At 39.3% G+C, this 14,115-nt stretch overlaps 1 protein-coding gene across 50 annotated transcripts in view; it reads right to left on the bottom strand.

Moving 5' to 3' along the window:
- The window catches only part of LOC145890420 (protein NLRC5-like), a 327,828-nt gene that overhangs the window by 81,147 nt on the left and 232,566 nt on the right, over positions 1 to 14,115 (bottom strand). For 41 of the 50 annotated variants that reach the window (XR_014399557.1, XM_082981463.1, XM_082981464.1 and 38 more), the window contains 2 exons: positions 12,849 to 13,010; positions 11,108 to 11,269 (listed from right to left, as the gene is read on the bottom strand). The exons of 4 other annotated variants lie outside the window; for them this stretch is intronic. Coding sequence is in view for 45 of the 46 variants with exons in the window: in XM_082981463.1 (XP_082837589.1) it covers positions 11,108 to 11,269; positions 12,849 to 13,010 (324 nt within the window). In the remaining variant the exon portion in view is untranslated. Of the gene's footprint in view, positions 1 to 8,388; positions 9,072 to 9,451; positions 9,614 to 11,107; positions 11,270 to 12,848; positions 13,011 to 14,115 lie in introns of those variants that run through there. 5 more of the 50 variants (XM_082981414.1, XM_082981426.1, XM_082981447.1 and 2 more) reach the window with 4 other exon arrangements.

Here is a 14,115-nt window from a genome sequence, read left to right as displayed (position 1 = left end):
TTTTGCTATTATTCTCGCCTTCGCGCTGTTACGTTCGTACGTTCTTTTGATAGTTAATTCGCTGCAATTCAGTCACGTGTTAAACTCTGATTAAACGCGCTTGGAACAAATTAAACTTTACGCCGCCTGACATTTGCAAACGTGTCTTTCAATTGAATAAATAAGCCTGCTCACGGAGGTTTAAATTTAGTGAAAACAACAAGAACACGCAAGCAGACTTAGCTTCAGTTACAGCAGCCGACTGGAACCAATTGGTACGCTGCAAGAGTTTGGTTTACTGCGTGATCATTGTTGCGTCACAAAGAAAACTTTTTCAACAATCGCTGGGGCGTAAACTTCACTTGTTTGAGGTTATTGTGCGAACAAAAGTGTTTTCCGAAACGATTGACGATAAAGAATCCAAGCGTCGCTATGATCACGTGGTCTTCGGCGCTGGTTGACGAAACAAACGTCATCTCTCTGAGAATTTTGTTTGCTTGGCCGTTGGTTTACTTCACGAAGGCTAGAATAATCACATGACTGTAGCATTTCACTCAAATCCAAGCATGGTAGATGTGACCGAGTCGTCCTCTAAAATATACAGCTGATGTAACTTTTATTTCTTATTTTTCATTACTTAACTTAGCAAAAATGAACCTCTTTGAATGTGAGTTCAACGAATCAACGATTTTATCATTAACAACCGAAATTAACGACTTGTTAAATCTAAAAAAACTTGCTGCAACCGAGGTTTTGGGACGAGAATGGTGAGACGACAGGTCATTAGTATTTTAAAGACACAAAATTTATCTGCACACTCCCTTTGTTAGATTAACCACAAGGCAAACAAGACACATGCATTATGGCAAAATCCAGGTCAACCAAATAACTTTGTGATGCAAGCACTGAGTTAAAGAAAACTAGTCGATGGAAATTGGTTTCGCAGAATCATAGAACAGCAACACGTGTACGAACGTTTTGAGCAACAATTGACCGTGAGAAGAACAAAGTTTCCACCAAACCCACGTCATCCAGAGTTTGGTTTTGTTGGGTGATGTTTGTTGCGTCACAACGAAGGCATTTTTAACATTCGCTCAAGCGGTAACTTTACCTGTTTGAGGTAAAAACCTGGCTTGTTTGTCGCAAAGACTAATTTACAAATAAACAATGGCGCACAATAATCTATCAATTGCAAAGGCTGATGTATGCCAGAAGAGATTACTACAGTTTTCTGCCTTAAAACCTGGTATCGATTGTTTTCCCACTTATGAATCAATGCATGGTGATGGCAGTGTTAGCCGCGTACTTCCAATGACACAAGAAGCCCAAGCGGATCACGTGTGTAAGATCACGGACTTCTACGCGGTGCCCAAGTTGTCAGTTTGCTGCTTGTCAAATGGACGATCTGCAATTTTGTTCGATATTCATGAGGATTATGCCGTGACTGATGTACAAATTATACATAAATATCAGGTCTCCTGACTTTATCACTTTAGGCATTTCTAGTTTGTTTCCGCCCAACAGCAGTAAACCAATTTGCTTGAAATTTAATTTTAGTGACTGTTAGAACCTGCAATGGAACATGATGAGTTTATTAGCATCACAATTAAGGGTCTTTCCAATTCCCAACTTCCACGGATTGGTGAGACCAGGTTCAAATTGGCTAAAAGAGATTTCTAAAAGTGCCTTAGTTGAAAATAAAAGTAAAAAGGTCATTATGTTTCAGGCTTGTACGGTACGTTAATTGGATTTACGAATTATGAATCTCACGTTCTTCTGGTGAAAAACAACAAATATACACCTTTTGTTTAATAAAGATTGTATTTTCTGACGTTCCGCTAGGCTTCTTCAGAGAATAAAACAAACACAGTAGCGAAGCAATCCCACGGGCAAAGAAATTATGCGACGAAAAAGAACAAAAGGACGTAACAGCTAAAACACAGCCGGACATAAATCAATGGACAACATCGATCACAAGTCAAACGGCCAAACATGGGAAACAAAAGTCACGAATTGTTACGGGCGAAATTGCGGAACACGGGCGAAAGTACTTTTCCATCGTTTCGATTTAAAACATTAGGTAGCGAAGTTTGAAAATGAAAGTCAAAGCTAAAATGCTGTTAATCATTAGTAAACGTTTCGAACACTAACTGCGTTCATCATCAGTACTACAATGAGCGCATGCAAGAAAAGCGTCGGGGTAATAAAGAAAATCCTTCCCTTCTGCCTGCTCAGTCCTTTATTACCCCGACGCTTTTCTTGCATGCGCTCATTGCAGTACTGATGATGAACCCAGTTAGTGTTAGAAATGTTTACTAATGATTAACAGCATTTTAGCTTTACTTTAGGTTCTGAATTAAAGAAATCTAACAGCAAACTCGCATCGAAAGTTAAGTTTGACTAAAAAACATGACTTCAATAAAAAGATGTTGGATTTGGGGATATCTTTTCTTCAATGTATTTTCCCTTATTCGTGTTGTTATACATGTATATTTTCAGGTTGCTAGCCTTAGAGGCTGCATAACAGCGTTTTGCCGGTGACAGACCGTGCTTACTCGCGATCGCCATCTAGCGTGAAAAGTCGTTTAAAATTTTGAACGTAGTCATTGTGTGCAGACACGCTTACCTGTGCGAGTTTTATAACTGCAAGCTGTTTTTATCTTTGCAAATTACGGACAGGTTTTACTGCTTGTAAATTCTAATTTTATGGTAAAAAAGGTTTTCCCGGCCAGAATACACTGGGTTCGAATCCCGATGTGGACAAAATTGTGGATCGATGATCAAAAAATGAAGCGTAAGTCGAGTGAACCCATTCAAGAGCTCGCCGTTCGCATTCGACAAAGCGCAGCAACTTGCGACTTTGTATCCATCACAGATCCCTTGGATGAAGCTTTGCGCACTCACACATCTGTTCAATTGGAAACGAAGCGGTTTTGAAAGCTCTGTTCAGGATAAAGAATAACGAATTAAGTTTTGCTGGTGCAATTGAAATTGCGGTCGAAACCGAAGATGCTGCCAAAGTGGCTAAAGAAACTGTTTACGGGACGCAGCCATCGACTTCGGTGTTCAACGTGCTACATCGAAACCGCGGGAGAAACGTAAAGTGAATTCGAGGACTGTGCAATCATCTGAAGAAGAAAATGTTATCGATGTGGCAAGACTTCGCATCAGGCTTCCGAAAGTCGTTTTAAGAATGCAACCTGTCATTATTGTCACTTAACTGGACACTTGGAATTCGTTTGCCGCAAAAAGATTCGACAGCGCACGTCCCATGGCGTTAAACGAATTGAGAAACTGAATTGTGTTATCAGTATTGAAGCAGCTACGCCCAAGTTGGAAGTTCCAATTTGTATCAACGATCGTTCGCTGACCATAGAACTTGATACTGTTACCGGCAGAAACTTTCTGTCGAAAGAATCATGGCGGAAGATTGGTTCTCCAAAGCCGCACAAAGTAACGTCGCAGTATAAGTCTGAGAGCAGGCACAACTTGCCGGTGATGGGCACATTTACATCTGCTACCAGTTCTGCAGATTCCGGAAAGTTTCATTTCAACGTCTGCGACATTCCACGTCTGAATTTGGTGGGGCGGAACGGAATAAAAGAAAATGGATATTTCGTTAGACAAAGTTCTGTACGGCAAGTCAAACTTACAAGCTGGAGAGGTATTATAACAAGCCGTAACCGCTGAACCGCAAGACATCACTATACGAAGATTTTGTGAAGTTGTGCAGTGAATTTGCAAAACTGTTTTAGCCAAATTTTGGCTGTCTTCAAGATTACGAACTGGAGGTACAATTTAAGGACGACGCAAAACCAGTTTTCTGCAAACCGCGTTCAGATCCGTTCCCCATGCAGAGTGATTTGTCTCAGGTTTTGTTTTGCGGAATAAGCAAAGGAATTTGGACTCCAGTGAAGTTCAACGACTGGGGTACGCCATTAGTTCCAGTCCGCAAATCAATTACTTCTTCGCCTGCTTTAAGAATTTGTGGTGATTTTTCAGTGACTATCAATTCACAACTGGAAGTTCATCGTCACCCATTGCCATTACCATAGGATTTAATGCGAAAGTTAGGTGGTGGTTATGGCTTCACGAAGATCGATTCGGCGAATGCGTACAATTAAATCAAGTTTGGACCATAAAGTCGGAAGAAGCTTGCTCTGAGCACGCATCGCGGAGTTTTATTGCAGAACGTATTACCTTTTGGTATCATTTCTGCGCCAGCTTATTTTCAAGAAATTATGGATGACGTCGCAAAAGACCTACCGGGTATTTAGATGATATATTGGTCAGTGGTTCATCTGCCAAGAACCACCTTCACAATCTCAAGCGTTTGTTGCAACGACTCCAAGACAAAGGCTTACGTTGCAGGAAGGAAAAATGCAAATTTGCTTAAAAGCAGATGGAGTACCTTGGCCATGTTCTTTCCTACAAGGGCATAACGAAGGGTCCTAAAGTCGACGATGCACACAGAATGCCTGTTCCGCACGGTGTACCGACGCTGCCGTCTTTCCTTGGATCTGTACAATTTTATGCAAATTTTTTGCCCGCAGAATTTTAAACTGTAGCAGAACCACTCTATCGTCTCACAAAGAAAGGCATTCCTTGGTCCACAGAAAGGCAAGAATGGCATTTGTTCCACAAAAGCCTACACCAGCTTTAGCCAACAGGTTGGCTCGATGGGCACTTTTCATGACCAATTTCAGTATACCATTGATCGCCTCTGATAATCAGGCCTTGCTTAATGGACAGGCCTGGGCCCAACTCGATTTCATGAGCAATTTCCTTCAGTCGTCGATCAGATACTGGCAAGGAAGCTATTACTGCCGGCACATATTCCTCCACTTCATCAGAAAACATTTCTTCTTTATAGTTTTGCCAACAAGAGGAAATCTGGACAGTGTATCTGGACTATAGAGACTCTTTCCAGCTACAATTACCGTGTTATAATTGTACCACATTAGTCTCATGCGAAATCTTTGTATACTGAAAGAATGGTCATCTATATTGTTTTGCCTAAGAGACACAGTTATGGCTTGTGATCGGTTTCAATCGTAAATTTTAAACCAATAAGGTAATCTCTAAATTTTTCAAGCCCAAGTTACCGCTAGTGCTTCCTTTTCAATTTGAGCGTAACGTTGCTCAGTTTTACTCAAGGATCGTAAGGCATAAGCGACTGGCAACAGATGCCCTTGAACCTCTTGTCTGAGGATGCATCAGCTGAAACTATAGTTATACTGTATACAGTCCGCCTGTACGGATCATAGTGAGTTAATGTTGGTGGACTAATTAAGCGTTCTTTAATGATCTCATAAGCGTTATTTTGAATATCCTCCCAAACCCAGTCAGTGCTTGTTTTTAGAAGATTTCGTAGGGGTTGAGAAATTTCTGCAAAATCCGGAATAAACTTTGACAACTGATTTGCCATGCCCAGAAACTCGCTAACCGATAATACATTGTTAGGTCTCGGCATATTTTTAATCACAATCAGTTTTTCCGGATCTGGTTTAATTCCGTTTTGGTCTATAACGTGAACCAAGAACTTTATACTCTGCTTGGAAAACTCACACTTATCATTTAACGTCACACCAGCTCCCCGCAGTCTATTTAGAACACTTACTAGACGTTCATCATGCTCCTGTCTGGCGTTTCCAAACAGTAAAACGTCGTCCATGTGACAAACAACACCGTCCAGAACAGCAAGAATGGACGACATCTGACGCTGGAAGTGCTCCGGCGCTAGCGATATGCCAAAGGGGAGTCTATTGAAGCAAAAGCGGCCACTGGAAGAGATAAATGTCGTTAGAAGTTTTTAACTATCGTCCAAAGGAATTTGCCAAAAACCGAATTAGCGTCAAGTGAACATTTTTCCTTTCGACAATTTTGACAATGTTTCATCTACAGTGGGGAGCATTAATCTCTCGCGGAGTACACTTCTGTTTAGTTTTGTGTAATCCACATAGGCTATATTCTAACCTTTCCGCTTTTCTTGCGAACCACCACCATACCTGAACACGACGCTGTCGGCTGGGTTACTCTAGATATAACACCAGACCGTTCTATTCCCTGCAATTCTTTGCGGACAGCTTCTTGAAGTGGAAGCGGCACTCTTCTGGGAGTAATCAGACAAAACGGGTTTGCATCTGGTTGTAGACGAATTTTACAAGTCTCTGTAAATTTTCCTAATCCCGTGAAAACAGTCGGAAACAATTTACGACAATCCTCTGCGGAATCAACGTGATTTAATTCAGAAAAAAAACACAGTTCTTTACTTGCGGGCTACCCAAGCAATGGCTTACTGAAGGCGTTATTTACGAAAATGTCATGAAATATTTCACGGTGGTCATTTTTCAAACAAGCACGAAATTTTGCACAGACTCTTTTTGTGCATCTAGCAGTACTTGCGATGTTGGCGATAATTTGACAGATAGTGTAATGATAAAATGTTCTGAACCGACGACTGTAACGTCTGCACCGGTGTCTATCCTAAAATGCATTGGTTTTCCATTGATCTTTAGACCGCATATCAGTAATTATATTAAAATAGTTTTGCCCGCGGGGAATGCCCGTCTTGTACTCCTGCGTCATAGATAGTCTCAGTTCCGTCACAAGGCAACCGGTGATGCGTTGGGGTCAATTTTCTGGTTGAATGAGCAAGAAGTCACGTGGTGTAGCCAGGGCGATTTTCAGCGTGTTTAGTGCAGTTTTAGTGCATTTTTTGCTCTTCTCAGTCAGTCAGACGTTTGGTGCAGGGTGCTGTGAAAAGTTTAACTGAAAAACCACCAAAATGTTCAAGGGGATGTAGCTCAAAATTGAATCACAGAAGTATACCTTAATTTGTGATTTTATGTTAGGCCCGCCTCTTGGCTACGCAGTAAGGTGAAAATTAGTTGCAAGATAGTTGCTTAAAGCACCACCTAGGGGTCTTTTAGGCCCCCGATTAGTCATTATTTTAGCTAAATTGGCTGCAAAAAAATGTAAGATGGTTTTTCGAAAAAATGAATCACAAAAACCTCATCCAATTTGCAATTTAATGTTGGCCCTAACCCTTTTCTACGCAATGGCAAAAAAAAATGTCACAGGAAAGTTGCTTTGGTTGCCCCCTGGGACTGTTTTTGCTATCCTATAGGACAAAAGATCCTCCTGGAGGCTCCTCAGATCCTTGCTGTGTTTTGGCGGATGCAGCTGCAATCAATTTTTTTTCTCTATGAATAGTACCAGTAGATCTTCATGGGTCACTGACCACAGGAATTGTTGTTGGCAAAAAAGCAAATCACTCAGTATGGGTATTAATGGTGATAGCCTTCAAAACTAGATTTTTGGGATTTAATACTGATATGCGGCCTTAAGCCATACCGTTGGTGTGCAGGAACAGTTTGTTTTATTGCTTGTGCTTATTTTGTGCAATTTGATTGCTTTGCGTAAACGTGCGCATCTGGGATTTTGGGTTAATCACTTCGCTATCTTCGACAGATGGGTTATCTCGAACATATGGAAAATCGGCTTTAGTTTCAATAATCACATCGACATTTTAATAATCCTGTCGAATTCATTAATTTTTGTAATCTCAATAACCGTATATATATCGATGGCCGTAAGCCACAAACGGAGACGAAGCGAGAAAACAGACTAAGCGAGAGAACTAAGACAAAAGCAATTGAAATATCGCTCTGGACGCTGCATTTTAATGTTGTATGTTTTGAACAAGGTATGTTTGTTTATCGTTTTTATGTTTGGATTAAAAGTTGCAAAGGTAGTTCTTGGTAGATGTTTTAAATACTCTAGGAGTCAAATAGACGGAGTGTTTTTGTTCTGCAAACCGAGGTACCTGCAGGTGCATCTAATGCAAAGTTAGTTTAACATAACCTACAAATGTTTCAGAGTCATTCCAGCTTGCCTGTTGAACACAATTAGTTGCCCGTTCCTTGTACAATCTTTGGTAAGAATGCCCCCTCCTTCCGCAATTAAAGCAGTTTCTTTGCGCTGCGGGACAGGTGTGTCGCCCTCGAGGAAAAGACCACAATTTGGACAATCAGGCGGCTGCTTCCTGAATCTGGAAAAGTTTATTCGTCGCACCGCATCAACTTCCCCAGGTTGATTTGACACATGTAGTCAAGCTTGTTTCATTTTTTATAAACTCTTTGCACAGCTTTGGCCAATGTCAGTTTGGAATCGCGAAAACAATATTATGATAATATATTTTTCTTCAGGCTACAGATTTGTACAGGGTATATCTTGATTCAAGAGATCAACAAAATTGTGCATTTTTTCCCAGGATAAAAAGAAAATATTTAGTTATCGTTGAAAACTCTATTTTCGACGGCTAGAAATTTTCAAAGAACGTTCAGTTTCAATCGCGCGAGTTTAAAACTTTTACAAACTGCTTTCGACCCGACTGGAAAGGAACACTAAAACAACAAAGTAGTTTTATTTGTTCTTGAAAAATAAGTGCTTTTGTTAAAACAATCTCGGAGCAGAGAAGTTTTGCATAACCATTTTTTAAAAAACTATGTAAACAATTCTGTGTGCCACAGAAGTTTCGAAATGCCTCAGACAAATTATAAAAACAATGAATAAACCTTTGGCGCAGAGTGATAAACTTGTGTTCAAAGTGTAGTAAAAAAACGAGATTCACGTGCACAAAAATCAAAGTTCAAATAAGAAAAACTACATCAACCATCGAGCACGATTAAGCAGATTAGACTTTTTAGTATAAACCCAAACTGGCAATTCAATGTCTTGTTGCATTTTTCGTTTACTTTATCATTCAATGAAATAAATCAATCATATTTGCAACCTTTTATGACATGATGACGTCAGAAACTAAATATTTGTCCAAACCGTGTCTTTGCAAACGGAGAGGAAAACGTTTTATTTTCCCCAAAACCAAGCTTTATGATTTAAAATAGAACTAATCCTTGGGTCTTTGACCTGATTTTATCTTTCCCTGCCTGTGTAAAATTACATTGTGTTGCATAAAAATGCTTTATGTTGTGAACACATCCAGCCAATGACTCAACACATTCATCGGTCAAGCCTTTGTTCCAGGAAAGATTCAGAGACTCCATCTAAATAAATGACAAAATGAAAGCCTGAAAACTCAAAACATGAAAACAAAGAATGAAATTAAATGAAAGTACGATGTCATAATTATATTACAAATATTAACTGATGCAAGTGTGTTTTGTTTGGAAATTTTACAAAGTGTTCAAGCAAAGCAAACATTTAATGTTATTTCGATGGAAACTTCTATGTCTAAGATTTTAATGTTTCATTACTTTTACACAACATTTATGTCAACCAAAATCACTCATTTATGCAATATTTAAAAAAACTTTGCTGGACTGTAAAGTCGTACGCGATATAATTAAGGTTGGGAACCACTGTGCTACAAGGACAAACTGCTTGTTCATATTTCTATTATTCTTGAACGATAATATAAAGAATATACGTTTAGTTGGTTGAGCCTTACCGGATTCTCCAACTTTTCTATGTTCTCTGAAAGATGTTCGGCACCAACACTTGTCAGGTGGCATTCAGTCAGGTCTACATCTTCGATATTTTTGATGCATCTTCCCACGGAAGCCGCCCCAATGTTCCCTATGGGGTTGCGAGATAAGCAGAGTCTCTTCAGCTGAATAAATATAGGTAAAGATTCAAGCAATAATTTATTTGTGTTGCAGGCGATAATCGATCAACTTAAAAGCTATTGCACAAAAAATTGCTCAAGAAAAGGGGGACATTCTGCTTTCTTTGTTCATAGTTTAGGTCAGTTTGCTCCATGTTTAACTTCAAAAAGACTTGGCGGTAAAGCTAGAGTTCTAAATATCCTTCCCAATGGACGTAGAACCCGCAAACATAACCACAAAATAGTCAGCCTTCAACATTGAATTTAATGTCTATACTTTGCAATATCTAGTAATTCAATAGAACTTGGGTGAAAAAAAGGAAACAAAACGTCTTCGGACAATCCTTTCGAAAAAAAAACAGGCAAATACCGATTCTAGCTGTCGTGGACTTTTGACAGTAACCAGGCCACCGATTTCAAACCTACTAAACCTGGACAGCCTACTAGACTAATCTTGCTCTAGGCGGACAAACAAACGGTCGGCAAGCCTTTGCTGTACTTCCAATTACGAGTGATTAAACTGTATTATGTGGCAAAAATAAATGTTTGCATATGCGTGTCTCACTATGTAAGGAAAGTGTAATGGTCAGTGCGCTCGTCTGGTGGAAAAACACGGAAAAGGCTTTTCTTCCAGTTTTGTTTCCTTTCTCGTGGGTTTGTTTGAATAAATTTTGCGATGGGTTTGTTTACGGCATTTTGTATAACTACAGGACCTATATGGCAATTGAACCATAGAAATCCTGTTTTCAAGGCTCCATGCAATAATGCACCTGCCGACTGTTTCGCTTGTTTCCCAAAAACCGTTGCTGGGTCTTGTAACTTATATAGGAACCTAATATTCTTCCAAGTTAAAAAAGAAATTATTGCTCCAGTAGGGGGCAGCACACAGCAAGGATTTGTTGAGCCTCCTGAAAAATCTTATGACCTACAGGGGGTATAAACAGACGTGGGAGGTTGCTTAGGCAATTATTCAGCAACTAACTTTGGTGATATTGTGTGGAGGAGAGATATCATTGAACCACAATAGATGTGATACTTAAACGATTGATTTTTCTGCAAAATCCAGTTGCATTTTTACCCAAAATAATGTCCAACAGGGAGGGATCAAATGCCCTCAGGGGTCAATAATGCACCTGCCCGGCGACCAATTTTGACCAGAATGCGTAGATGTGGGATGGATCTTTCACAAAACCACAAATGAATGAGCCCTCAAAACCCCACTCAAACTGCCCGAAACTTGCTTAAATTCGCCTTAGTAACAGCACATGCATATGTGCTTACTCAACAGAAAAATTAACCCCTACGAATCACTGGTTGCTTTGTGACATCCTGCTTCTGTTGTGACAGAAGGTACATTGCAAGGTGGGCATTTCGGCGAAGCTTGTTTTATTATAAATACAGATATTCGTCCTCCAGTGCGTTTGTTTGGTATATTGGGTAAAACGATTATTGTATTTATTCATCACTGAAGGCCCCTACACTTAAATAGTTCACGCTTACCGGATTCTGCAAAGAGCATATGTTCTTGGACAGATGTTCGGCACCAACACTTGTCAGGCGGCATCCTCCCAGTTTTACATCTTCAATGTTTTTGATGCAATTTGCGACCGATGCTGCCCCGCTGTCTCCAATCCGATTGTTGGATAAATTGAGTTTCTTCAGCTGAAAAAGTACATTTTTGTGTTTAAGGCAGTGTGAGTATCATTAATGTTTCGAACAAATATTGATGGCTTTCAATTGCTTAGTTGTGAAAAACTTGAGATTAAAATCCAGGTTTACGCTTTCGCAAAATAATTTGTTGTCCTACCTGTAAAGACAAGTTATTCTCCAAAGCTATTTTACAAATTTGGAAACTTAATGATTTATTCCATTCCAAGTCTGGGGTTTTCATGAGGCGAGTTAAACGATGAAGTTTGTTGTAATGTCACCAGAGTGTTTTAAAATGTCGAGGTAAAGCATAAAACGCAATTGTTTGAATGTCATAACGCACACGATAGTTTTTTTGCCAACACGATCTGTTCGACATACTCACATTTGCCACATTCTTTTTGAATGTAGCAACGTTATAAGTAAATCGTATTCCTTTTCAGTCATACTTTTTGTTTTGATTTCAGATCGATGACAATCCTGCTTATAAGTTATTGAACTGGAAAACAAACTCAGTGAATCTACTTGCAACTAACTGGTTTTGCAATCGTCGCCTTTTCTTATCATGCCCTGTGTTCATAGGTTTTAACCGCCCTAAATCAGTCACAGAAGTTTTCACTTCATAAACTGATAAAGCAAGGGTTTATGTGTGTATTGGCTCATTGCATATCGATCAATTACGCTTGAAGTGAAGTTGTTTATTTTTTGAAATAGGTATGCAATTCAACATAGCATCAAGATACATGTTTGTTGAATGCAACGCATCAATGCTCATTACACTCACGGGATCAAAAACAATGTTTTAGGGGCCACCATTGAAAGTTATCTAATACGTGGTTAATTTTGTTAACCAACTTCTCACATAGCTCTATAGGCCTGTGCCTGAAATAGTTTTTTGCAAAGCTCAACCAAGAGAAAGTATTGCTTGCTGATTTATCGTATTCAATGACGTCAAGGTTTCATACTACTGATATGGATGTAAGGTAACTTGCACTTAACCTCCTGGAAGATATTATGACCTACAGGGGGCATAAACAGACGTGGGAGGTTGCTTAGGCAATTATTCAGCAACTAACTTTGGTGATATTGTGTGGAGGAGAGATATCATTGAACCACAATAGATGTGATACTTAAACGATTGATTTTTCTGCAAAATCCAGTTGCATTTTTACCCAAAATAATGTCCAACAGGGAGGGATCAAATGCCCTCAGGGGTCAATAATGCACCTGCCCGGCGACCAATTTTGACCAGAATGCGTAGATGCGGGATGGATCTTTCACAAAACCACAAATGAATGAGCCCTCAAAACCCCACTCAAACTGCCCGAAACTTGCTTAAATTCGCCTTAGCAACAGCACATGCATATGTGCTTACTCAACAGAAAAATTAACCCCTACGAATCACTGGTTGCTTTATGACATCCTGCTTCTGTTGTGACAGAAGGTACATTGCAAGGTGGGCATTTCGGCGAAGCTTGTTTTATTATAAATACAGATATTCGTCCTCCAGTGCGTTTGTTTGGTATATTGGGTAAAACGATTATTGTATTTAATCATCACTGAAGGCCCCTACACTTAAATAGTTCACGCTTACCGGATTCTGCAAAGAGCATATGTTCTTGGACAGATGTTCGGCACCAACACTTGTCAGGTCGCATCTTTCCAGTTTTACATCTTCAATGTTTTTGATGCAATTTGCGACCGATGCTGCCCCGCTGTCTCCAATCACGTTGCCAGATAAATTTAGTTTCTTCAGCTGAAAAAGTACATTTTTGTGTTTAAGGCAGTGTGAGTATCATTAATGTTTCGAACAAATATTGATGGCTTTCAATTGCTTCATTGTGAAAAACTTGGGATTAAAATCCAGGTTTACGCTTTCGCAAAATAATTTGTTGTCCTACCTGTATAGACAAGTTATTCTCCAAAGCTATTTTACAAATTTGGAAACTTAATGATTTATTCCATTCCACGTCTGGGGTTTTCATGAGGCGAGTTAAACGATGAAGTTTGTTGTAATGTCACCAGAGTGTTTGGAAATGTCGAGGTAAAGCATAAAACGTAATTGTTTGAATGTCATAACGCACACGACAGTTTTTTGCCAACACGATTTGTTCGACATACTCACATTTGCCACATTCTTTTTAAATGTAGCAACGTTATAAGTAAATCGTATTCCTTTTCAGTTGAACTTTTTTTTATTTCAGATCAATGACAATCCTGCTTATAAGTTATTTAACTGGAAAACAATCTCGGTGAATCTACTTGCAACTAACTGGTTTTGCATTCGTCGCCTTTTCTTATCATCTCTATAGGCCTGTGAGAAGCCCCGCTGTCTTTGATCGGACTGTTGGAAAGGTTAAGCCCCTTCAGCCGAATCAATAAAAAAGTCAAACTTAGCGCGAGTAACAATAAATAATCTACACTTCCAAACGACTTTTTCACATGGAGAAAACCTTGTGTAATTTCAGTGTACGATTTATGTAAGATGTTGTTAAAATGTTTTAAGCCGACATTTCAAACATATCTGTGTTCATCATCAATGTTATTGTTGAATGACTGAGACAGACAAAACCATTAGGAAAATGGCAGACAAAACCATTAAGAAAATTCATATGAAGTGTTTCTTTTACCGAGATTGCAATTCTTCGTATGACTATTCGAAATTAAAACGGAAACTGCTTCCATCCCTAAGCTTAATGCTTGTCTTCAAAATTTGTGTCCAGGCGCATCTCGAAGATCATTGCACCAAACTAGGAGTGCACCACACATCAAAACATCATTAATTCACAAAACGATTTCGAAAAATTCATTGAAAATTTTGTGGAATACAACTACTTTCACGCGACAACCCAGTGCAGTCT

Source organism: Ascidia mentula, chromosome 2, assembly GCF_947561715.1.
Source record: "Ascidia mentula chromosome 2, kaAscMent1.1, whole genome shotgun sequence".
Lineage (NCBI taxonomy): Eukaryota > Metazoa > Chordata > Ascidiacea > Phlebobranchia > Ascidiidae > Ascidia > Ascidia mentula.
This window is presented reverse-complemented; position numbering and strand designations above follow the sequence as displayed.